At 42.1% G+C, this 26,890-nt stretch overlaps 1 protein-coding gene across 1 annotated transcript in view; it reads left to right on the top strand.

Annotated features, from left to right (window-relative positions):
- The first annotated feature begins 24,377 nt into the window (after nucleotides 1–24,377).
- LOC309562157 (inter-alpha-trypsin inhibitor heavy chain H3-like) overlaps nucleotides 24,378–26,890 on the top strand; it is a 176,211-nt gene continuing 173,698 nt past the window's right edge. The window contains exon 1 of the mRNA XM_082266282.1: nucleotides 24,378–24,485. Coding sequence (XP_082122408.1) covers nucleotides 24,393–24,485 — 93 coding nt within the window. The 5' untranslated portion in view covers nucleotides 24,378–24,392. The remainder of the gene's footprint in view (nucleotides 24,486–26,890) is intronic.

Here is a 26,890-nt window from a genome sequence, read left to right as displayed (position 1 = left end):
TCACCCCTTTGTGTAGAGAGATTGAAAGGTGAAGATCCAGGACCTTGGTGGTTACTTTTGGTTAACATGCCCAGTGAGTGGAGGGAAGCGCTGGTGGACCTATTATAATCTATAGGTCAATTTTGCAAGTTACGAGCCCACCCTGTTTCACTTGGAGGTGGTGCATATTGCTTTACAACAGGTATACAGCACCAAGGCATTTGGGTTTACTCACCAGCAGGACTAATATATTGGTGAAGGAAGTAACCATCCTATAATTATATGAAGTAAAATAGCCAGCAAGTGCAGCCATTCTTGCAGCACCGGCAGTGTGGTCTCACTTTCCAGTAGGATATATTTTGAATGAAGACACTTCTTTAGACTGCACAGTAGTAATTTGGACTTTATTTGGTTTTAATATTTTAGGACTATTATTTATAGCATTTGTTAATTCACTTTATGTTTTTTGGAGAATTACTATGGCATAAACATATGCACAATTAATCAGCAGTGCAACACATGCACCCTATCAATGTATTTTAATTTATGTGATGAACACATGTTTATGGTGATTGCAGCAGCTGGATATTCTGTTAGGGGAACTTATTGATTGGCAGCACATTAATATTGTTGTTTTTTTTGTTTCTTGGAACAACACCAATCTCGCTGCCAAGGCAGGCCTCTTTGACTGACCAATATGCTGTAACTCATTACTGCATCTCAGAGGCCCAACCAGGGGAAGTGGTATAAGTTCCCTTAAGGCAGCTATGGTTTCTTGGAAGGAGACCCAATACAGGTCCTTTTTGGAGCAGTTGCGGTCTAACTGCGGGCAGCTCCCTGCAAGATATTCTGACTGAATTTGTTTACTGTTCTATCTTAAAGTAGTAAAGTAGTAAACACCACAAACTAAAAACACTATTTAAATTACTTTTAATATTCAAAGCAAACTCCCCCATCCATCCATGTCTCCATGCTTTATTTTGTTAAGAAATTACTTTGAAAAATGCCCCCTCCCCCCCACCTTGAATTTCTGGCCGTGGCCATCTAGAGTAAGGGCAAATGATTCATGTAGCATTTACTTCCTGCCCTTAGCTCAAGCATTAATGCAGGAGAGTGTGCTTAGCTGAGAAAACCCCTTCTCCCCTCCTTCCATCCGGAAGACTCCTAGGATGTATGACATAATTTGCCTAGGCAAGAAACCAGAAAGTAATTGAAGAAATGTAAAAAATAAAGTTTAAAACAAGTAATTATGATATTCGTTCCTATCTATTTACTAATTCCAGGAGCATAAGGATTGAAAATAATGAATATTGACTGGGAGAGTAAAGTTCCACTTTAACTTTGGTTGTACTTTTACCACTATTGAAGTTGTGTTGCCATGCAATGCCGAGGACAGCATCTGTTAAAGAGGGAAAGAGTGTAGACAGGTGCAGTCCACTGGAGGTGCCACTCATTTGCAGCAGCCTTGTAGCTGGAGAGGAATTAAAGAGGAATACATTTCCTCTATAGTTTCCTGGGTCACTGGTGAAGCAATCTGGTTGGATGCTTCCTCCCCATGTGACTGTGGCAGCCATTTTGGGTCTAGCTCCCAGGCTTAGCATGCTTCTGCGAGTTGGTAGATTAGTAACAGGTACCCTACCTGTTAGGGACTGCACTAGTGATAGGGAGAGGTTCTTGATGAGGAGAGAAACATTGGGTCACACCTTTGGGCATCATCCCGCTTGGTCACCCAACAGCCAGACTGCATTCTGCTCCTTACAAATGCTGTCAGTCCGGCTGATACCTGCTGTAATCACATTACAGGAAACTGTAAGTTTACCTGGTTGGGCAGCCTTCTCACTGGGTTTGTTGTGAACTGTTGTTGTGCTATTTCAATACAAGTTTTCCATTGCACCTGTATGAATTATTGCCACCCCACAATGCTGCACCCCACCTTCAGACCCATAAGGTACAGGTTGGACAACATCATCCATTTTTAATGGGAGTACTGTGTGTTTAATTTTTTTAGCATTATTTTGGGATGATTTGTATTAAAATGTACTAATATTTTTGAATACTCTGTGGTGTATCACTTCCTTCTTGTTACTTTTTTGATATAGTCTACATTTGTGAAGAAAACTCCCTGAATTTGGAATGGAGATTCCTCAGTTTTGATTGATGGCTCCCAATTTCCATATGTTTTAGCATTTATATATTTTTAGGTCATTAAGAGTCAGCCTGCTTGTGCTGCTATATTGCCCAATGCCCATGGCCAGCCCATCTATTTACAGTGTATGCTGCATCTGCTTCCCGTGACTACCTTCAATGCCCATCTTCAGAAGAAGTTTAGGGGGCCCAGCCGCAATCTCCATGGCTACACTTTCACTATGCAGATCACTACTGAGTGTGTGCAAATGTCTTATCAGCAGGAACAGCAGGCCCTAATGGCTTGTAGTCTAAGGCCCCTTTCACACATGCTATCCGTTTGCCTGTTTTAATCCATCCGTTGATGGATGAAAAACGGTCATCAATACATCTCTATGTAAAAACGGATGACAACGGATGATCATCAGTTAACATCCGTTTTCATCCGCATGCGTCAATGTCCGTTTTTTTGAACGGATGATATGCCCTATTTTTCATCCGTCAAAAAAACGGATCGGACGAAAAACGGATGACAACGGATGAAAACGGATGACAACGGATGACAACCGATGAAAAACGGATGACAATGGATGAAAAACAGATAACAACTGATGAAAAACGGATAACAACTGGCGAAAAATGGATGACAACTGACGAAAAAAGGATAACAACTGACGAAAAACGGATGACAACTGACGAAAAACGGATGACAACTGACGAAAAACGGATGAAAAACTGATGAAAAATGGATGAAAAACGGATGAAAAACGGATGAAAAACTGATACATTTTGACGTGACTGAACTGATGAACTGAACGGACCGTATGTGTGAAAGGGGCCTAAGGTATTCAGGTAGAAGCCCACTCTTAATAAACTAAGCTTGGCGGGTAAAGTAAGCAGTGCAGCTCAGTAAGTTCCACAAATTAAGAGGATGCTAAAGTAACTTACAATATACATACTGTATTTTGTGATTTATTTATTTTTTTATTGATTACTATAGACTATAATTAAAAAAGCTTACATTTAGCATTTAGGGGAACAAACACAAGGTGGAAGCCTAACAGTTAGGGATTACATACATACATTAGAGTAAATAAGGTAGAAGAATTTACAATCTGCTAGGAAAGTGAGATCTATATTCTGGAAAGAGGAGTTTACAGTATATTATGCTGAGCATACAGTGAGATTTTTTTTTTTACAATTTGAAAAATCTTTCAGTCCCAAGTTATAAACAAACAAACCAGGGTAACTTACTGACATTTTATATATGAATATTATAAAAGCCAGATAAATTGTTTAAAAATGTTTGTCCTCCTATGCAGCACAATGTCACTGGCTGACCAAACCAATTTAGCCATGCACCAACTTTATATAAGCTGCACCCAATACTGCTGTTGTCTGCTTAGCTTGATGGCACTAGCACCCATCAATTCCTCTGTCTTGTCTTTTCAAGATCAATAGGTAGCCCTAATTTTTATATGGAGAAGTGTACAATGGGCTCATCTAGAGCTTTAACCCCAACCACTTATAAATTCTAAGGGGATTGGTGTAGGGAAAGCACACACAAATTAATGTGTGACTGACTCTGATTTTACCATACAAAGGGTAAAAAGGCTCTATCTGACCAAAAAGGAAAATCCAATTGAAACATTTTCCTGAGTCAGAAAGATTTCCATAGTACCTTTTAGCAGTTAGCACTGTGGTTTCATCAGAGATGAGCTTGGATGAGGTATTTGAGCTGGGATGATGAAACACCCTTTCATCAGAAGATCTGACCTCTGATACGGTTCATCTGAACAGACAAAGTTCATACAAACTTTGAGTTCCTGGATGTTACACAGTTTCTACCCGTGGGCAGAGACTGCCTACTTTTAAACAATAACCTTTTGCAAAATAATGTAATTATGTTTTCCACCCGTGGAACAAAAACTAAAGGCTAATACTTTTCTTCACCTGCAGGTTTCTGTATGACATGAACATTTTTTTTTCTCTAATCAGCTAGTGCAAGGGTCTTCAAACTTTCTGAATAAACGGTCAGTTTACTGTCCTTCAGACTTTGAGGGGGCAGGACTGTGGCCAGTGGGAAAAGAAAATGCCTAGACATCAATGAAAGTAAACAATACCCCATCATTGGCATCAGTGTGAGGAACAGTGCCCCATCATTGGTATTGGTAGGAGGAATAGTGCCCCATCATTGGTATTGGTGGGAGGAATAGTGCCCCATCATTGGTATCAGTGGGAGGAATAGTGCCCCATAATTGGTATTAGTGGGATGAATAGTGCCCGATCATTGCTATGAGTGGGAGGCATAGTGCCCTGTCATTGTTATTGGTGGGAGGAATAGTGCCTGATCATTGGTATCAGTGGGAGGAATAGTGCCTAATCATTGGTATCAGTAGGAGGAATAGTGCCCCATTGTTAGTATCAGGAAAAAGAATAGTGCCCTATCATTGGTGTCAGTGAGAGAAATAGTGCTTCAGCGTTGGTGTCAATGGGAGGAGGAATAGTGCACTGTCTTTGGTGTCAGTGGACAGAATAGTGCCCCACTGTTGGTGTCAGTGGGAGGAAAAATACCCCAACAGCTGGATAAAGGCAAGCAAAGGGCCACATCTGGTCCCAGAGCCATAGTTTTGAGACCACTGAGCTAGTGTAAAATTACTTAAAATTCTAAAGCCACAAAGAAATGGGCATGAGGACTGTGGAGGTATGCAGGTGAGCTTCCAGAAACAGGTAAATTCATGGCAGGTGTATCAGAGGTAATAAAATGGAGAAGAACTTCTGAAGCATGTGTCCATATTGTGTTAAGTTGGCGAGGCATTGTACAAGTTTCTTCCAGTTCCTCCTTGAGATGTTTAAAGCCTTAGGTGGTCTTGTCAGCCTTGAAAAAAGCAGAAATTGTCAGCCAAACTGCAGCCGCAGCCAAACAGCCTGGCCAACTGTCAAAATACCATAACCACAGCAGGAGATTAGTCTATTCACTCTGTACAGCATGGATATAGGAATCTATTTGATTTTATTAGATCTATATGTGTATGGCCAGTTTTAGATACAGCACCCAAATCTTCAACCTTTTTGTGATAGATTGACACTCTGTCGCTGTGTAAAGAAGCAGATAAAAAATGATTTTGCATGCAGATAGAGATAAGCACGGGCAACCTTAAAACTCATCTCTGGCCAAAATTTGAATTCATGCTCTTTTTTACTTCAATGAGCTCCCGCCTGAATCATTTCTTTCCTGTAGCTCACGTAAACAAAGAGATGAGCTGAAGAAGAGGCATAACTAGAACTCTCAGGGACACGGTTCAAGAAACCATAAAGGGCCCCCCTGACCCCCCTTCCATCCAAGCCCCAGGTTTCCTATTCTGAGAAGACGTCCATGGACTTCCTCCCAGAACGCTGCCTCCTGCGTACCCCCAGATCACAGTAAAGGACCAATCAAAGTGGCCCTTTACCATGTGATCAGCTGATCACATGTAAACAGACTTGCCGGTGTGAGGAAAGGAGAGCTGTTTACCAGCAAGGCTGTCAGTACATTGTTTATACTGATAATCAGGGCACTGATAATCAGGGCACTGATTATCACTTCAGCCCCATCAGTGCAGCCTATCAGTGCTGCCAATTAGTGCTCATTAGTGCCACCTATCAGTGCCACCTATTAGTGCTCATCAGTGTCGCCTATCAGTGCTCATCAATGCCACCTATCAGTGCCCATCAGTGCTGCCTATCAGTGCTCATCAGTGCCACCTATCAGTGCCCATCAATGCCACCTATCAGTGCCCATCAGTGTTGCCTATCAGTGCTCCCTATCTCGAAACTGAAAGCATCACACTCATGCAACCCAGAGCCTGCACAGACAGTTTCCCCCACCCCCTCCTTCCTCGCACAGATGGGAGAGGAGAAAGCCAATCTGTTCCTTCTCCTCCTGCCCCTCTCCTCCTATTTGCACCTATCTAAGCAGCTTCACACACAAGTGATCTGATCACATAACCTCTGTTCTCAGCTGCATAGGGTCTTAGTGAGCTAGCAGTAGAGAAACAGTAGTACACTGATGTTCCCAGTGAATGGCTGCACAGACTTCATCATTGGAGGCTAGGCATGCTGTTCTCCCAGCACAGCCAGAAAACTGACGAAACTGGAAGGGATATGCTCTCATTCCTAGAGTGGTCAGTTTGAAATAGGAACAACAAACATGTAACAGGAGCATGAGTCACACAAATAAGCCAAAGTCCATAAGGATCAATAAAGTCATTGAGTTGGATGGGAGGGAAAGTCCACCAAATTAGGGCAGCCGTCAAGAAACAAAGCCAGGGGTTCCACAGGGCTAAAAACACAGAGAAAACAGAGGCGCCTCTAAGTGTAGACTTGTATACACATTTATTGGTAAAAATTTCCCTTTACAAAAAAAAAGTGAAGAAGGAGCGCGGCTGCCTCCTTCCGGCAGTACGCATGCTCGGAAACGCGTCGCACCTTCATGACGTCATCCGCATCCGACTGCTAACCAAGCCTCGTTTTCACTGACTGACTTCGAGCCTTGTTCCTGTTTCCAGCTCCGCCTACACTGCCGGCCACGGCGAGGAGGGCTCAGTCCCAGTAGAATGGCTGCATAGATCGGATGACTACATTTACCACCCACCTATCTCGGAACCACCGGAATGGGTCTTTCTTATGAGCACCTGTTTACAGATGTGAGTGCATATTTTTACCAATAAATGTGTATACAAGTCTACACTTAGAGGCGCCTCTGTTTTCTCTGAGTTTGAAATAGGAAAGCAGAGGGACTGGCAAGGACACCACATAAAGGAAGCAATACATAGAGAACGGGATACTTTTTAACACAAGTACATCAGACACATATCAGGAACAATAAATGTTGGGGTACTATATTCTTTAACAACAAAGTTTGTGTGTTAGGAACACACCACTGCCATACAACTGTTACAGGGAAAATTAATACATCGATTAATACATAAAAAATTATCAATTAAAGTGTTTGTAAACCCTATATATATATATACAGTGCCTCGCGTAAGTATTCGGCCCCCTTGAACTTTTCGACCTTTTGCCACATTTCAGGCTTCAAACATAAAGATATAAAACTGTAATTTTTTTGATGAATCAACAACAAGTGGGACACAATCATGAAGTGGAATGAAATTTATTGGATATTTCAAACTTTTTTAACAAATAAAAAACTGAAAAATTGGGCGTGCAAAATTATTCAGCCCCTTTACTTTCAGTGCAGCAAACTCTCTCCAGAAGTTCAGTGAGGATCTCTGAATGATCCAATGTTGACCTAAATGACTAATGATGATAAATAGAATCCACCTGTGTGTAATCAAGTCTCTGTATAAATGCACCTGCACTGTGATAGTCTCAGAGGTCCGTTTAAAGCGCAGGGAGCTTAAAGAACAAGGAACACACCAGGCAGGTCCGAGATACTGTTGTGGAGAAGTTTAAAGCCGGATTTGGATACAAAAAGATTTCCCAAGCTTTAAACATCCCAAGGAGCACTGTGCAAGCGATAATATTGAAATGGAAGGAGTATCAGACCACTGCAAATCTACGAAGACCTGGCCGTCCCTCTAAACTTTCAGCTCATACAAGAAGAAGACTGATCAGAGATGCAGCCAAGAGGCTCTGGATGAACTGCAGAGATCTACAGCTGAGGTGGGAGACTCTGTCCATAGGACAACAATCAGTCGTATACTGCACAAATCTGGCCTTTATGGAAGAGTGGCAAGAAGAAAGCGATTTCTTAAAGATATCCATAAAAAGTGTCATTTAAAGTTTGCCACAAGCCACCTGGGAGACACACCAAACATGTGGAAGAAGGTGCTCTGGTCAGATGAAACCAAAATCGAACTTTTTGGCAACAATGCGAAACGTTATGTTTGGCGTAAAAGCAACACAGCTCATCACCCTGAACACACCATCCCCACTGTCAAATATGATGGTGGCAGCATCATGGTTTGGGCCTGCTTTTCTTCAGCAGGGACAGGGAAGATGGTTAAAATTGATGGGAAGATGGATGGAGCCAAATACAGGACCGTTTTGGAAGAAAACCTGATGGAGTCTGCAAAAGACCTGAGACTGGGACGGAGATTTGTCTTCCAACAAGACAATGATCCAAAACATAAAGCAAAATCTACAATGGAATGGTTCACAAATAAACATATCCAGGTGTTAGAATGGCCAAGTAAAAGTCCAGACCTGAATCCAATCGAGAATCTGTGGAAAGAACTGAAAACTACTGTTCACAAACGCTCTCCATCCAACCTCACTGAGCTCGAGCTGTTTTGCGAGGAATGGGCAAAAATTTCAGTCTCTCGATGTGCAAAACTGATAGAGACATACCCCAAGCGACTTACAGCTGTAATCGCAGCAAAAGGTGGCTCTACAAAGTATTAACTTAAGGGGGCTGAATAATTTTGCACGCCCAATTTTTCAGTTTTTTATTTGTTAAAAAAGTTTGAAATATCCAATCAATTTCGTTCCACTTCATGATGGTGTCCCATTTGTTGTTGATTCTTCAAAAAAAAAAAAAAAAATTACAGTTTTATATCTTTATGTTTGAAGCCTGAAATGTGGCAAAAGATCGCAAAGTTCAAGGGGGCCGAATACTTTCGCAAGGCACTGTATACCAACTAGCCTCAGGTGTTACACAGAGATAAAACAAATCCTCCCACATAAGCTGCACCTGTTTATCTGCAGCCAGGGGGCTGGCATGTGACATCATACACAGTACAGCAAAGAGCAGGGAGCTGAGTGTAATCTGAAACCTGAGTGGAGGGAAAGGACAGCCCCTTTTTCATGGTCTCATAGAGAAACATGCACAGCTGTCAATCACTATTTTGTGCTGGGGGTGGGGCCGTCCCTTGGTATTCCATGGCTGCTGAAAAAACAATTAGAAGTGACTCATGCAGATAGCACAGGGAGTACAGAGCAGACAGAAATCACACTAGATGCTTTGGGTTGAGGCACACACTATAGAAAGATATGCTTTTTTCATTTCAGAGGTTTACAATCACTTTACAAAGTGCTTTTTTTTACCTCTACCATTTGTTGAAACTGGCTTTTGAAGTTTACAAATGCAATAATTTGGAAATTCGATAAAAGGTTTAGTGCTTTAAAACACTTTTTTGATGATTAAAGAGTGCATTTTTTACACGAATAGACGTCAGTCCAAAATGAGGGACAAATGGGGAGGAAAGAGGGACAGAGGGACTTTGTTCCAAAAGAGGGATGGTCCCTCCAATTCAGGGACAATTGGGAGATATACATGAAGCTGGTGTCCAGGTCTGTCCAGCCTCTGCAGTAGACAGGCATTTTGAGCAGACGGTCATCTGATGAGGAATAAGTGGGACACTGTTATGCACAGTATTCGAATAGGCTGAGAGCCTGTACAGCCCAAGCTGAGCAACACTACAGCCAGGAGGCTGAATTGTTATGTTCTGTGTGAGGGTAAGAATCCCTGTGAGGGCAGTCTTTCTGGAACTGTTGTTGATGAATAAAAGTGGTCGCCATCTCATTGTCATGGAGTTTCTTGAACTGTAGAAAATTCTTCCCCAAGCTAACATTTTGTACCAGTGCAGGGCCTACCACCACTAGACATGGTAGTGCACCGTGCCACCATCTGAGGTTTCTCCATTCTACTCCACCTTTATTAAGGAGCAGTCACCCAGTTCACTACAACGGTCAGCCCATTCAATCATCTCAGGCTGATATTAAGGACCATAAGCACCTTTTTTTCTCCCATGGTAACTGGATTATCTAAGATTAGTGAAGAATTCCATTTTTTTTACCATTGTCAGAAATGACAATCATTCGTATTTATGATTCAGCTTTCAGAAGAACAGTGACTGCAGAGGAAACAGGCATAGATGATCAATTATCTCCTACAGCAACCTCACAAAACACCAATTTATTCTGCAGCCAAATGTCCTGACATTTGACATTTAACATTCAAGGTTTATATGAAAACCTCTACCAGATCAATAAAATTGCTGCGCTAATGTGTGTACATACTGAAATAAAAAAAAATGGGCCTAATTGGTATTGCCAGCTGCTGTTTTTCGTAGATCCTTGTGGCACGATTTTCTGTATTTTTAATTTTTGCTCTACAAGATGAGAACTCTTCTGGCACAGCTTGACAGTCTCCATGTTCGGTGTTTTTTTTATTTTTTATTTTTCATTTCTTTCTGGGCTTTAAGAGCTTTATCAGATTTCTTTACTCATGCCTGACTTTTTGTCAACACCTCTTTGTCTTGCAATACTGTTATTGTATATTGCAGGAGTTCCCAAACTGTGGGTTGGGACCCACTGGTGGGTCGCGAGCTGCGTTCGAGTGGGTCACGGGCTGCGCCTCAGTGCGCTGAGCCGGAAATCACTGAGAGCGGGCCCGCTTAAATTGTGCTGTGCGAGGCCATGCAAATTACAGAGAGCCAGCGCAGTCAAATCGCGATGGATTCAGGACCCCACCCACGCTGGTCTGCATTTCCTGTGAGGAGGATACTTGCCTCAGTGAGTATGTATGTGGACTGTTATGTAGGATATGTTCATGGGGTGCAGAGCTAGCTCCTCGGTCGGTGGTGGCTAGATTGGCAGCAGGATTCTCTCAGCTATAGCGGGCAGAGACGGCAGCCTCTGTGTCATAGGAGGACCAGGTGGCCCGGTGGTGTCAGGAGGTTATGGCAGCTTCTGTGACCCCAGAGGATCTGAAGGAGAAGAGCCAGGAAACCAAGACCAGCATAGAGCTCCTCATCATGAAGACTCTGGGTGAGGTGTGCTGGGCCCTGGAGAGGGCAAACAGGGGCTTCACCTTCACTGTGGACCGCTGGGAAAGGAAGGAGGGTGAGTGCCATATAGCCTGCTCATCCCTGTCCTGGGGTGGTTGATTTCTGTCCTCTGCCTGCCTTATACTGTCTATGAGGGTGCTGATTACTTTCAACTCCGCTTATATGCCATAGGTTTCTGACCCCTCATTTAGAACATCTGCTAAGTGTATTCAAAAATAAATTGAAAAGTAGTAAATTGATATTTTTAATTTAAAATCCCCCTCCCTTTAGAATATACAATATTATTATTTGCATTTATATAGTGCCAGCATATTCTGTAGCGCTTTATAATTTTCAATTACAAGCAAGTGGGTCCTGAAAAATAACTGTACTCAGAAGTGGGTCTGGGCCCAAAAAAGTTTGGGAAGCCCTGGTATATTGTATAGTATATTATAGTATAGAACATTTCTAAGCAAGTAATGTGAATGTTTCTAATAAATGCAGCAAAATGGAAATGGCTAGCCAAATAAAGTGTGATTTACTGATCACACAAAGTCATCAAAAGGTACAAAAAAGAAAAATAAATATAGTACATTAAGGATTTTAATACCATAGGCTGCCTGCATGCAGCTTGAGGCGATTGCAAACTCAAAAACAAATACCTCATTCACGCAGTACAGATGCTAGTGCTTGTCTTAATGAGGGCTAACGATCCAGGATGCAAAAAGAAAAAATAGAGAAATTGTGTTTATGTTAAACTGAGTACACGCTATTAGAATTCTTAGGAACTGGCCGCCACCTCCCACCCAACAAACCTTGACTGAAATAAATCAAAGGAGCTGAGCGGACATTGTTGACTGAATAGCAGCTGCATCCAATCGTGCAGTCGCTGTTCAGGGATTCTGACAGGCCCTGGCTGCGGATGTCAGAAAACAATAGTCACAGCTGGAGATGCCTCCATCCACACTGTTTACCGTAGATTGGGCAATCTGTTGGATTATTTTCACTGAGCCTACAAGCTAAATGAAAACAATCTACGCTATATTACCAAAAGTATTGGGACACCTGCCTTTACACGCACATGAACTTCAATGGCATCCCAGTCTTAGTCCGTAGGGTTCATTATTGAGTTAGCCCAACCTTTGCAGTTATAACAGCTTCAACTTTTCTGGGAAGGCTGTCCACAAGGTTTAGGAGTGTGTCTGTGGGAATGTTTCACTATTCTTCCAGAAGCGTATTTGTGAGGTCAGGCACTGATGTTGGACGAGAAGCCCTGGCTCACAGTCTGCGCTCTAATTTATCTCAAAGGTGTTCCCAGGTTGAGGTCAGGACTCTGTGCAGGCCAGTCAAGTTCCTCCACCCCAAACTCACTCATCCATGTCTTTATGGACCTTGCTATATGCACTGGTGTGCAGTCATGTTGAAACATGAAGGGGCCATCCCCAAACTGTTTCCACAAAGTTTGGAGCATGAAATTGTCCAAAATCTCTTAGAATGTTGACGCCTGAAGAGTTTCCTTCACTGAAACTAAGTCCAACCCCTGAAACACAACCCTGCATCATAATCCCCCCTCTGTCAACTAAATTGGACCAGTGCACAAGGCAAGGTTTATAAAGACATAGATAAGCGAATTTGGGGTGGAGGAACTTGACTGGCCTGCAAAGAGTCCTGACCTCAACCAGATAGAACACCTTTGGGATGAATTAAAGCAGAGAATGCGAGCCGGGCATTCACTTCCACATCAGTGCCTGACCTCACAAATGTGCTTCTGGAAGAATGGTCAAACATTCCCAGACACACTCTTAAACCTTGTAGACAGCCTTCCCAGAACAGTTGAAGCTGTTATAACTGCAAAGGGTGGGCCAACTCGATATTGAACCCTACAGACTAAGACAGGGGTGCCATCAAAGTTCACGGGTGTGTAAAGGCAGGCGTCGCAATGCTTTTGGTAATATAGTGTATGTATGTATGCTCACTCTTTTTTTTTTTTTCCTTTATACACATTATTGTGATTAGTAGTTTTTTCCATTCATTTGGACACTATTTATCATTATTGTGATCATCAATATTTTTAGCGCTACACTTTTATGTTTATTGTTTAATGTATGCTCACTCAGCTTAGCAATTCTGACCAGTGTTCTTTGGGCCATGCTTTTTGCACAGCAATCCTCTCAAAGGCTGTTAGAAAGACTTTTGCATCATCAGTTAGAACCATCTTTTGCAGAAAATATACTGGCCTAATTTCACCAGTGTTGTTTCGAGAACATGGTATGGAGTGGTATAAGACTTATGTATACCATGCACAAAGCACAACTCAGAAAAAAACTTGTGATTCAAAATTGGGACCTTGAGTAAACAGAATCAGTTTTGGACAGCCATGTGCCGTACTACATGTGTCCAAAAGAGCTTGGCTGTGATGACAATTTTTTGATCTCATGTGGGCACTATGATGGCAAGCTTAATGGTCTGTAAGCTTTATGATATCCAAAGGATATCTCTGCCACAGTCAGAAAATCAATAGTTAACAGCTCAAACGGTTTACCTGTTGTAATCACGAGAGCAAAAGTCTGTCCAGTCTGTCCTTTATGAAGAGCACAATTTTGGCACTCCTGACAAGTCTGTGGCACCCATGTTGAAAACCCAAGACAGTAAAAGTACATATGGGTTTACGCCTCAGTACAGTCAGCACCAAAATGTTTGCTTGGAAAATGAAGCTCCAAGCATGGGAGGTGATGGGATTTAGTCATTGCAATTCAGCCCACCCTGCTGGAGTGTACAGTATACTTCAAGTACATGTTTTTGTTGTTTTTCATTCATTCGTTCATTCATTAATTTAACCCACCTATGGGGGGCCTATAATGAGGAGTATGGAAAAGATGGCCAGACATTCTTTTGTTATATGCATTAACATGATGATAATATTGTCAAGATAAACTGGAACAGTATCTAAGTTGAGGTCTCCCAAGCACTATTCCATAAGCCTCTGAAACATGCTACGTGCATTGGTTATCCAAAAAGGCAAATTTGTGCAACCCAAATCGGTGACAATGCTGTTTTTTCATGGTCCTCTTCCACAACGAGCACTTGCCAGAATGCTATTTTTTTTTATTTTTTAATACAAGTGTAGCGCTACCCCATAACAGCACATCATCTGTGTCACTGTTATATTATTCAAAATAAAATGTCCATGTGCAATACACTTATGTTCTATTTAACTTTTCTTAGAAATGCTCTTCACTACTTATTATAAGTGCACTGTTTTCAATTATCCACCTCCTGTGCATACACCCTCCACCAGTTGCGCTCTCTCCTTATTTATAAGGTCATAAATAAAATGTATATTAAAAAAGAAAAGCGCACACACGCAAAAGAAATTACTACCAAATTTGAAGACAATCCATAAATAAAAATGGGGATTTGGTCCCACCATATGGCCATATAGTGCTCAAACCCACCACTACGTCAAAGTCTTTTGCATGTGTGCGCTATTCTTTTTTAATATACATGTCTCTTGGTTCATAGCTGCACCAGCTTTAGAAATACATGGGTATGCTCCCCCAAATTTTTTTGCTTGTTTATATAAATAAAATGTGCCCCTTTAATTGGGATCCTTGATGTTCCAACTTCTTTCCAACATTTCCACAATAAAAGGTGTTTGGTCCCTTTAGGGCTGGGTTTACACATGCGAATTGGCAATGACAAGCTTCTCTACAATGTGATAACATCATCAAAAAAAGCTTTGCCCTGACGTATTTCGTCACTGACACAGGTAACTTTGGCAGTATGCATTAGATATACAATGTAGAAAAGTAACTTGCCCTATGGCCATTAACTACTTCAATACCAGGCATTTTCACATCCTTCCTGTCTATGTCGACTTTAAGCTGTCACATTTTTTATGAAAATTACACGATCATGCAACACTGTACCTAAATTAAATTTTTATCATTTTGTTCACACAAATAGAGCTTTCTTTTGGTGGTATTCACCAATTTGTTTTTTTTATTTTTTGCTAAAGAAACAAAAAAAGACTGAAAATTTTGAAGAAAAAAAATATTTTTCTTTGTTTCTGTTATAACATTTTGCAAATAATTTTTCTTCATAAATTTAGGCCAAAATGTATTCTGCTCCATTTCTTTGGTAAAAATAACCCAAATCAGTGTGTATTATTTAGTCTGTATGAAAGTTATAGAGTCCACAAACTATGGTATACAGTAAAACCTTGGATTGAGAGTAACTTGGTGTGAGAGCGTTTTACAACTGAGTATAAAAGAGAAGAGAGGCGCCTCTAAGTGTAGCAATATGGTTACATTTAATGAAGGTACAATATTTAGAAACTCACATAGTTGATGAATAAAACAGGCACATCAAAGTATGCAGGCATCCGAGGTAAAGCTGTTCATTCAGACCATCCTCTGCACCACCATTGATGTCACCCTTTCCACACTGGGCTCCACGAAAGCTTCAAGCCTCACTTTCAGATCGCTCAGAAGCCTCACTTTCAGAGCCAGCGGTGCAGAGGATGGTCTATATGGACAGCTTTACCCCTGATGCCTGCATACTTAGACACAGAGGGTGACAGATTTCACTGTAGCGCGGCCCGTGCGAGGTGCCTTCTGAGAAAGACATCATATGACTTCCACCTGAGATTAGAGCAGTCCCACCCTGCCGTCATTTGTCTATAGGCTGAGCGGGAACTGGGTAAAGACACCTCCACTCTTGATGGGTGCAAGCACTTACATTTCTGTACTCCACAAAGAAGCATAGACTTCCATTTTTTTTTGTCACAAGGACTTTGGTTCCAGCCCACGGACTCCTGTTTTACCCAGTGACCTCTCTCTGCAACATATTACACAACAGATTCTCAGCCTTGTAGCAGAGAACTGGTATCTTTCTCTAATAGGAGCAGCGTCGGCAGTATGTATGAAATGGTCCAAAGTGGTAGTTCAACTGTAATATTCTGCCTACCCCCCCCCCCCCCCCCCCCGTCAGAAAGCACGTGGATGTGTTTTATCAGTAACTGATGCAGAAGTTTTTGTTGATCAAGTGATAACTTATGCACTGGCAAAGGAAGCTGTTCTACTGAGAGTCATCCAGTGCCAACATAGCCACTGTCAAGGAGTCACATCCGGCTTCTACCCCAGGGCAGAATTTTGCAGTACTGTTTTGTGGAACTGGGTACACCTCAGCAATAAACAGCTGAACAGGCAATTGAACAGGAGTAGTCCCCCAGTCTGACTATCTGAGCAAGCACTTTTCCACAATGCACTATAGACAAAGTCCTTGCTAACAATTATCCCTGATCACACTGAGGCTTGACTGTGACAATAGATCTTTATTTATTTTTTTATAGCCCCCACAGGGAGCTGACAAACTATCTCCTAGTAGTAGTAATGGTAGTATCTTCAGCCTATAGCAAGATTAGAAATGCACCACCCCATCTTTGCTGGGTATTTCACATTTGTTGGGCCTGACAAGCCTTAACCATGATCTCTCAGGTACTTTCTTTGGACATACTGTAGCTTCCCATAGTAGCCATCCTAAATCCAACTCCTGCAGGATATTCATGCCCAGTACTATCAAGACTTCTGCGAAGGCTAAGCTGTGGGGCACCACGATCCCAATTTGATGGACCATCTTTATCAAACACACACAGAAAGCCAATTAGGTGGCCCCTTTCCACAGGAATGGGAAGATGGCTAGCTGCCTTTGAGGTGAACCAAGACTGGTCTAACTTCAAAGCAGTTGTATTAAATCTGTTGCACTCCTTAGAGGCTCACCAACAATTCATGTAGGGTGCTATATTTAATTGTTGGATGGCGCCACCATACAATCATTGTAAAATAGAGATCTTCCCCAGCATCTTCCCCCCTACTGAGGAAGTCGTGATGCGAAAGCATAAGACGCCACGCGTATAGGGGACGGAGACCTGGACGGACGAGCGGCGACCTACCAGCACGGCTCCCGACAGCTACTGTTTTTGGCATGTACGGTCCACACAAGCCCATTGTGCTGATTCATGTGAGTGCAATTCTACTTTGAATGTGAATCAATTAAAGGATAATAGCAGTGTACACTTAGATGCCTCATTATCTTTATTCACATATCATGTCCATGGGATGGTGAGAGATCGATCCAGGAAGTGCCATTTTTTATTGAGGATTCAATGCTGGTTTAATGCTTCAGTGAGATCGATCCAGGAAGTGGCATTTTTTATTGAGGATTCAATGCTGGTTTAATGCTTCAATGAGGTGAGAGGCCATCTGGTGGCTAAACGTTGGTGGTGTCACTTGCACTTTTATATGGAAACATCTATCAAGCACTTTATTGAATTTTAAACCACGGTTATATTTATATTTTAGTGGACTCTTATGCACTTTACTTTGAATGCACTTTGTGGACATTATATATTGCACCTAAGAGGAATATATATTGCACTGTAAGCGAGTTTATTGATTTATATGATGCCCATTGTCACTTTATTTGATTTTATATAGTGCTGTATACATATTTGTCTATTGTTATAGTGATATTCTTGCCCTTCATGGTAATGCTTCTTTCATGTTTCTTTTTAGTTTGAATAAGTCAGAATTAATGCCCATTGTAGGGCAGAATGATAGCCCTTTTTATAATATTTCAGACTCTCCCTGGTTACTTGTTGCCAAAATGAGTACTAGAATCTCTTGTGGGATTCTCTCTTGTTGGTTCTTAGAGGTCCCCTTCTTACCCTACTGGGTTATTTTTCTCTTGGATTTAAAAAAAGGTTTTTAAGCGAGGTGCTGGGTTGATTTATGTGCACTGTAGCACGTATCTCACTTTAAGAGGAAGTATTCTCCATTGGTCTATCACTTTTAGATGAGGCAGATGTGGTTTTGTGAGTATCGTTAGAATTGCCTACAGTATGTCTACAATTGCCTATAGTGGAGCACAGGGGTGGACTGTACTAGGGGACAGAAGGGCTGGTCTGATGCCCTGTAAAAAGGCCGCAGTGACAGGAGCAGACTCGGGGAGGAAGGTTTGTGATGCTTCCCCCCTTTCCTGCTCCTGCTGGCTGCCTACTCTAGTCTCCTCCTGTTTCTTCATTGGCTGCAGTGAGGACCAATAAGATAAGCATAGAGGAGCATCATGGAACATGTAGTCCTGGAAGACAGGAGGCTCTTTTTTAAACTCACAGAGGGAAGCTACAAGCCCAGCATGCTCTGCTGAGGGAGGAGTGAACCAGATTTTTGATTGTGGAAAAGATGATTTCTCTGAGAGAGGAGTGTGACAAGATGGTGACAGAAGCTGCGGTGATAGGAACGCATTGAAGAGCTTCACATGAGAGAGAGAGTCTGAGTAAGTGAAGCCCACAGCTGTGTGAGTGACATCCAGAGGCCACAGATTGTAACCCGAGTGTGGAGGAATAAAGCTACCTACCAAAGTTACCACAGGCAACCCAGAGTGAACGGATACCTGATTGAAGAGACCATTGCTGCTGTATCTCTGAGTCTTAAGGGAGGACTTTTTGGCCGCTACTTGTTACCACCGTTAGTGACTGAGCCATTAGGAACTGCCTGCCAGCTACTCCATAGATCTAATATGGCCTGCAGGTCCTATTGACTGCCTTAATGCGTGCCAACGGGCCCCATTATCTAGCCAGCTGAAAAGTCAGGACTAAAGACTGCCCCTAACAATTTCTGCCCTGAGGCCTTATTCCTTTCATTTAGTTAAAGAGGTACCTCTTAGGATACGCTGCACTACATCCTGGGTAATCCCATAGAGTGCACTCAAAACCAGTGTAGAGTTATCATCATTCTTACTATAAGTTCATTTACATTATTTATTGCTGATTTTCTAACTTACATATTGATTCTGGTTATTAGTATAGCACCTGTTTTTTGTTTTTTTTTCCCCCATACCACTCGGGCAAAGTTGTTACTGTGTTTAGCAGACAGAGAACTTAAAATTACCAAGTAACTCTTTTGGGGGTGGTGCAAGACATGCCTAAAGGCTTCCTTGTGAAGAGGAGTAAAAAGTCCCCGCCGCTCTCCTACCGAGAGCGGGATGAGGATGAGGACAGAGCACAGGCCGTGTCCAAGCAGAGGCCAGTTTCATGCCCCACCAAAGTCTCCCCTCCCCTAACTCAATGCAGCAGGTGCTCTCCTGCCCAACCCACCCAGTGAGCCTGTACCTGGAGCCGAGCTTCAGCCTGGGATGGGGGTTGGGAGGGGGCAGGAAAGAGGGAGGGGGGCCAAGTGGCTGCACCATGGGCCCCTGGGTTGTACTTGCCTCTTGGTCCAAAAGTTGCCAGTCAGCCAATGAACTATGGTGACGCAATCTAGCCTGTGGTTGCAAAGAATAAGTATTTTACTGATTGCAAACTATTTTAAAAAAATAACAAGTAGACCTTATGCAACCAAATGAAACATCTTAAACCATCAGTGTTTCATACATTTTAATTTACAATTAGAAAAATCATTTTACGTCCTTAATCATTTCAATACAATGGACAATAAGAATGCTTTTCTTTTTTAAGAATTTGTTTTTTCAGATCTTATAAAACTGTTTTTGAGTGTTAATAGGTAGCTTGAATCGGCTAAAATTTGAGCAGAGGGGGGCCATGCAAGCGCCATCTGGCTGGAACAAAGTTGGTTTAATAATCGACTGAGTCGGATGGAAAATTATCAACTGAATAATGACTGCATTCCAAAGGATGCAGTCACTATTTAGCAGCTCCATTGTATCAGACAACCACAGGCTGAATTAGAGAAAATGAGCCATATATGGCTAACTTTACAGCCTGACATTTCTGCTCTAAAAAGAGAATTAATGTAAATAATCAACAAGTTTCAGGTGGGCTTGAGGCAGCTTTTATATTGCTACTCCCCAAAGGGGTTCCAATGGTAAGTTTTTACTACAGATACCTGTGTCTCAGTCACCTTCCATAGGGAAATAATGAGGGTGTCACCTTCTCACACATACATTCCAAAAATTTTTGTTTTATTGTATGTATAGTGCATTTGTCAAGTAAAAGCATATTATCAATGCCCAAATAGTATTCCAAAATATCCAGGCATGTCATGCTTTGCAGAATTAAAGTCTAGGACTCAAGGGAATAGAGTAAATATCACAAAATATAAATTTGTATTTCACAGATTTTTGTTTTAAATCAAATTTTTTTAACTTTCTAATTTTCTTACTTTTTAATTACAGATTGATGTAGAGATATATGATCCACAGGTAATCAGCATTCTTGATAAGGCTAAAGCATCTTTCATCAAATTACTTGCTGCTGGCCATCAAAAAGGTCTTCTCTGTGTAATGTATTTACAACACTCTGGAGAAAGGGTAATTTTTTTGTAATTTCTGAATAGCAGATATATATATATATATATATATATATATATATATATATATATATATATATATACTGCTCAAAAAATAATTAAAGGAACACTTCAAATCTCAATGGGGAAAAATATCATGCTGGATATCTATACTGATATGGACTGGGTAATGTGTGAGGAACAAAAGGATGCCACATTAATTGATAAAAATTAAAATTATCAACCTACAGAGGGCTGAATTTAAAGACACCCCAAAAACCAAAGTAAAAAAATGATGCAGCAGGCAAGTTTATTTTGCTGAAATTTCATTGCAGCAACTCAAAATAGTAGTTTGTATGGCCCCCATGTGCTTGTATGCATGTCTCACATCGGGGGGCATGCTCCTAATGAGATGACGGATAGTGTCCTGGGGTATTTCCTCCCAGATCTGGACCAGGGCATTACTGAGCTTCTGAACAGACTGAGGTGCCACCGCGTCAGATGGGCTGAAACATAATGTCCTAGAGGTGTTCTATTGGATTTAGTCAGTCGAGCATGGGGGCCATTGAATGGTATCAATTCCTTCATCCTCTAGGAACTGGCTGCATACTCTTGCCACATGAGGCTGGGCATTGTCGTGCACCAGGAAGAACCCAGGACCCATTGCACCAGCGTAGGGTCTGACAATAGGTCCAAGGGTTTCATCCCGATTCCCTAATGGCAGTAAGGGTGTCATTGTCTAGCCTATAGGGGTCTGTGCATTCCTCCATGGATATGCCTCCCCAGACCATCACTGACCCACCAAACCGGTCATGCTGAACGATGTAACAGGCAGCATAACGTTCTCCATGTCTTCTCCAGACCCTTTCACGTCTGTCACATGTGCTCAGGGTGAACCTGTTTTTATCTGTGAAAAGCACAGGGCACCAGTGGCGGACCTGCCAATATTGGTGTTCAATGGCAAATGCCAATCAAGGTCCATGGTGCTGGGCAGTGAGCACAGGGACCACTAGAGAACATCGGGCCCTCAGGCCACCCTCATAAAGTCTGTTTCTGATTGCTTGGTCAGAAAAATTCACACCAGTGGCCTGCTGGAGGTCATTTTATAGGGCTATGGCATTTCTCATCCTGTTCCTCCTTGCACAAAGGAGCAGATACTGGTCCAGCTAATGGGTTAAGGACCTTCTACAGCCCTGTCCAGCTCTCGTAGAGTAACTGCCTGTCTCCTGGAATCAACTTAATGCTCTTGAGACTGGGAGACACAGTAAACCTTCTGGCAATGGCACGTATTGATGCCATCCTGGGGGAGTTGGACTGCCTGTGCAACCTTTATAGGGTCCAGGTATCACCTCATGCTAACAGGAGTGACACTGAACCTAGCCAAATGCAAAATTAGTGAAAAACAGTCAGAAAAGATGAGTAGGGCAAAACAAAAAAATGTCTGTGGCCTCCACCTGTAAAACCATTCCTGTTTTCAAGGTTGTCTCATTATTGCCCATCTAGTGCACCTGCTGTTAATTTCATTAAAACCAAAGAAGATGAAACTGATTAACAACCCCATCTGCTACTTAACTGATCAGTTCAATATCCCAGGAGTTAAATTGACTTGATGCTTTACTTAGAATAAAAAGCGTTCCTTTAATTTTTTTGAGCAGTGTGTAGCTATACAGTATATATAGTGGGGAAAATAAGTATTTGATCCCCTGCAGATTTTGCAAGTTTGCCCACTTACAAAGAAATGAAAAATCTATAATTTAGGTGTTTTTTAAATGATAGAGGCCACCGCAAATCTAGAAAAAACATGATACAAATGTTATAAATTGAGTTGCAGTTCAGAGAGTAAAATAAGTATTTGATCCCCAAGCAAGACACGATTTAGTACTTGATGGAGAAACCCTTTGTTGGCAAGCACAGAGGTAGGATGTTTTTTTTGTAGTTGGTTACCAGGTTTGCACACATCTCAGGAGGGATTTTGGTCCACTCTTCTTTACAGATCATCTCTAAATCCTTAGGGTGTCTTAGTTGTCGCTTTGCAACTAAAAGTTCAAGCTCCCTACATACATTTTCTATAGGATTAAGTTCTGGAGACTGACTAGGAAACTCCATGACCTTAATGTGCTTCTTCTTTGTTGCCTCTGTAGTATTTTTTGGGTCATTGTCATGCTGAAAGACCCATCTACGACCCATCTTCAGTGTTCTGGCTGAGGAAAGAAGGTTCTCATCCAAGATTTTACAATACATGGCCCCATCCATTGGCTCCTCAATGCAGCAAAGTCGGCCTGTACCTTTAGCAGAGAAACAGCCCTAAAGCATAATGTTTCCACCTCCGTGCTTGACTGTAGGGATGGTGTTCTTAGGTTCATAGTCAGCATTTTTCTTCCTCCAAAAACGGCAAGTTGAGGTAATGCCACAAAGCTCAATTTCAATTTTGGTCTCATCTGACCACAGCACTTTCTCCAAATCCTTCTCTGAATCATTTAGATGTTCATTGGCAAACTTCAGATGGGCCTGTACATTTGTCTTCTCGAGGAGGGGAACCTTGCAGGCGCTGCAGGATTTCAATGTATGGCGGCGTATTGTGTTACAGATGGTTTGTTTGGTAACTGGTTCCAACTGTCTTGAGATCATTCACAAGCTCCTTCTCATGATCATCATTACCCCATGAGGTAAAAACTTGGTTGGAGCTCCAGACTGAGGGCGATTGATAATTATTTTGTATTTCTTCCGTTTGTGAATAATCGCTCCAATGGTTGTCTCCTTCTCAACAAGCTTCTTAGTGATGGTCTTGAAGCCCATTCCAGCCTTGTGCAGGTCCACAATCTTGTCCCTGACATCCTTTGACAGCTTCTTGGTCTTGCCCGTGATGGTAAGGGTTGAATGAAAGAAAGACATCTTGTGAACAGATATCTTTTATACACATAACAAGTTGTCGTTAGGAACACCTTCTTAAATAGACAGGACTAATCTGTGTACCACACAAGCACATACTGTAGCCATCCTGTGAGAGCCAGAATTATTGTTGGTTGGTAGGGGATCAAATACTTATTTTTATAACTGAACTGCAACTCAATTTATAACATTTGTATTGTGTTTTTTTCTGGATTTTCGGTTAATATTCCATCTCTATAATTTAAAATACATCTATGATAACAATTATAGACCTTTCATTTCCTTGTAGGTGGGCAAACTTACAAAATCTGCAGGGGATCAAATAGTTCTTTCCCCCAGTATATATATATATATATATATATATGTGTGTAGCCCTGTCCCTGTAGGGCTTGCTGTATGATGACTTCTTGGGCCTCCTCTGATTACCTGAAGACAGTCACTTAGAGACAGTTCACTCATCCATCCTTACTCCCAGTTGCTCATTACTCAATAAAAGGTCCAGGGGTTTTGGTTTTATATTTATTGTTGAACTTGGATGGGAGAAGAGAATAGTAGGATACTCCAACTTAAACTATTTACAGTTGATAAGAACAACTCTCACTTGGCCTCACCAGGTTACTTGTCGAAGCTAGTGTGTGCATGGAACAGCGTATTTCTTATGAATGAAGACATAAAACCTGCTGATATCTATAGAAGTCTTTGAGCAAAGTACGTTGATGAGACTCTCAGTAGCAGTAAAACATTGAATGGTCTAAACGTTTTAAAGATGGGCGTACATCTGTCACTGACGATCCCAGCTGTGGTGGTTTCCAGCCAACAGCAGTCATTCCTGTGGGCATTCAGCACGTGGAACGCCTGATCGACGGATAATATGGATGGATAATCGGCGCATAACCTGTCATGAAAATTGAAGAGACGAATCTTTCATTTCAGCACTGATGATGAAGTGAAGCAGGCTGTCCTAGGATGGTTCAGGCATACTGACAAATCTTTCTATGCTGAAGCTTTTCAGGCATTAGTTAAATGCTGGGATAAATGTACAAATGTAGCAGGAGAGTATGTCAAAAAATAGCAAGAGGATACGTGATTTTTTTAAGCCTGAGAACCTCTCACAGTCTTGTAACAGCTGCCCTGTCTTGCTTACACATAACTCGGAGGGGCGTCAACATTTAGACATTGTAGTTGAGTACATGTAGATACAGAAGACGCCACTGGATAAAGTTGTCACCAGCAGTAACTGACCTTCTGTTATTTATTAACAAGCCCTCAAATATACTCTTTAAAACGTCTAGCTGTCACACAGAAAGGAGAAACATCCAACATGGGTCATCTTCTGTTGGTCTGCACTTTGTTCTTCCATGTTCTCTCCTCGGTTGAGGGCAACATTCTGATTGAAGGACTGAGAAACATCCAGGTCAGTGTCCTCTTCTATCTTTGATCTTGTTATTTGAATAAATCTGTAGATTATCGGGAATAAATTATCATTCGTATTTCGTATATACAGTATACCCTTCACATTTTTGTAAATATTTTATTATATCTTTTCATGTGACAACACTGAAGAAATGACACTTTGCTACAATGTAAAGTAGTGAGTGTACAGCTTGTATAGCAGTGTAAATTTGCTGTCCCCTCAAAATAACTCAGCAGACAGCCATTAATGTATTAACCGCTGGCAACAAAAGTGAATACACCCCTAAGTACAAATGTCCAAATTGGGCCCAAAGTGTCAATATTTTGTGTGGGGATAAGGGAAATTTGGCGCAAGCAAATGCCAGTGATATTGGAGCAGACTATGCTGGGCTGAGAGCTGGGGGGGAGGGGGGTTATAACAGGTCCAGCATGAGTCCACAAGGTTCTGGTCCACTTAGATGGCTGCACATGGTTGAAGAGGGAAGCAACTCTGTGTAAATACAAGGCAAGAGAGAAATCCAAAGGGCCGTTCTTTACTTTACTCTTGTGAGTAATATTGCTTTTATCCTATTAAAGGTTTTTACCTGCTACACTAAGATCGGTGCTTTGGGTTTCTCTCCTTCCTCAATATTTTGTGTGGCCACCATTATTTTCCAGCATTTTCTTAACCCTCTTGGGCATGGAGTTCACAAGAGCTTCACAGTTTGCCACTGGAGTCCCCTTCCACTTGTCCAAGACCACATCACGGAGCTGGTCGATGTTAGAAACCTTGCGCTCCTCCACCTTCCGTTTGAAGGTTCCCCACAGATGCTCAAAAGTTTTTAGGTCTGGAGAGATGCTTGGCCAGTCCATCACTTTTACCCTTTTTCAGAAAGATAGTGGTCGTCTTGAATGTGTGTTTGGGGTCATTATCATGTTGGAGTACTGCCCTGCGGCCCATTCTCCAAAGGGAGGGGATTATGATCTGCTTCAGTATGTCGCAGTACATGTTGGCATTTATGGTTCCCTCAATGAACTGTAGCTCCCAATTTACGGCAGCACGGATGCAGCCCCAGACCACGACACTCCCACCACCATGCTTGACACACTTGTCTTTGTACTCCTCACCTGGTTGCCGCCACACGCGTCTGACATCATCTGAACCAAATAAGTCTATCTTGGTCACATAAGACCACAGGACATGGTTCCAGTAATCCATCTCCTTAGTCTGCTTGTCTTCAGCAAACTGTTTGCGGGCATTATCTTTAGAAGAGGCTTCCTTCTGGGACGACAGCCATACAGACCAATTTAATGAAGTGTGCGGCATATGGTCTGAGCACTGACAGGCTGACCCCCCCACCCCTTCAACCTCTGCAGCAATGCTGGCAGCACTCTGAGCATGTGCACTTAACCTCTTTGGTTGACCATGGCGAGGCCTGTTCTGAGTGGAACCTGCTCTGTTAAACCGCTGTATAGTCTTGGTCACCGTGCTGCAGCTCAGTTTTAGGGTCTTGGCAAACTTCTAATAGCCTAGGCCATCTTTATGAAGCGCAACAATAATTTTTTCAGAGCCTCAGAGAGCTCTTTGCCATGAGGTGCCATGTTGAACTTCCAGAGACCAGTATGAGAGAGTGAGAGCAAAAACAACAAATTTAACACACCTGCTCACCATTCACACCTGAGACCCTGTAACACTAACAAGTCACATAACACCAGGAAGGGAAAATGGCTAATTGGGCCCAATTTTCACTTAGGGGTGTACTCACTTTTGTTGCCAGCGGTTTAGACATTAATGTCTGTGTGTTGAGTTATTTGGAGGGGACAGAAAATTGACACTCTTATACCAGCTGTACACTCACTGCTTTACATTGTAGCAAAGTGTCATTTCTTTAGTGTTGTCGTATGAAAAGATATAATAAAATATTTACAAAAATGTGAGGGGTGTACTCACTTTTGTCAGATACTGTAAGTACATGCAGGCAAAAGAGCATCCTAACAAGTCATAATTTGCAGCATCCCATACATTCAGGATATGTATAAGACAAACGGTAGCTCACATTCTAGGTTGAAGGGGTTTACTTAGTAAAATACAATAGCTGATAATGTTAAAAAGTCTGAAACAAGAAACATCATTCACACCTACATGGCTTGCTTTTTTTTTAGCAATTGAACCAGAGGCGTAACTAGAACCTTCAGGGCCCCGGTGCAAGAAACCATGAAGGGCCCCCTTGACCCCTGAGGCGACCTAGCCCCATGCGTCACACCCATACACCTGGATAAAAGGGGCGGCGGGAGCGGCATATAGAGAAACTGATTCCCTACATTTTCTTCCTGCAGCAGAGGGAGGATTGGTTCCTCTATATGCCGCCCCCACCACCCCTTATATCCAGATCCAGGTGTACAGGGGTGAGGCATGGGCCCCTTGGA

The sequence above is a fragment of the Pelophylax lessonae genome (assembly GCF_965119305.1).
Source record: "Pelophylax lessonae genome assembly, chromosome: 8".
Taxonomy (NCBI): Eukaryota; Metazoa; Chordata; class Amphibia; order Anura; family Ranidae; genus Pelophylax; species Pelophylax lessonae.
Note: the sequence above shows the minus strand (reverse complement) of the source record. Positions and strands in the feature narration are given on the sequence as shown.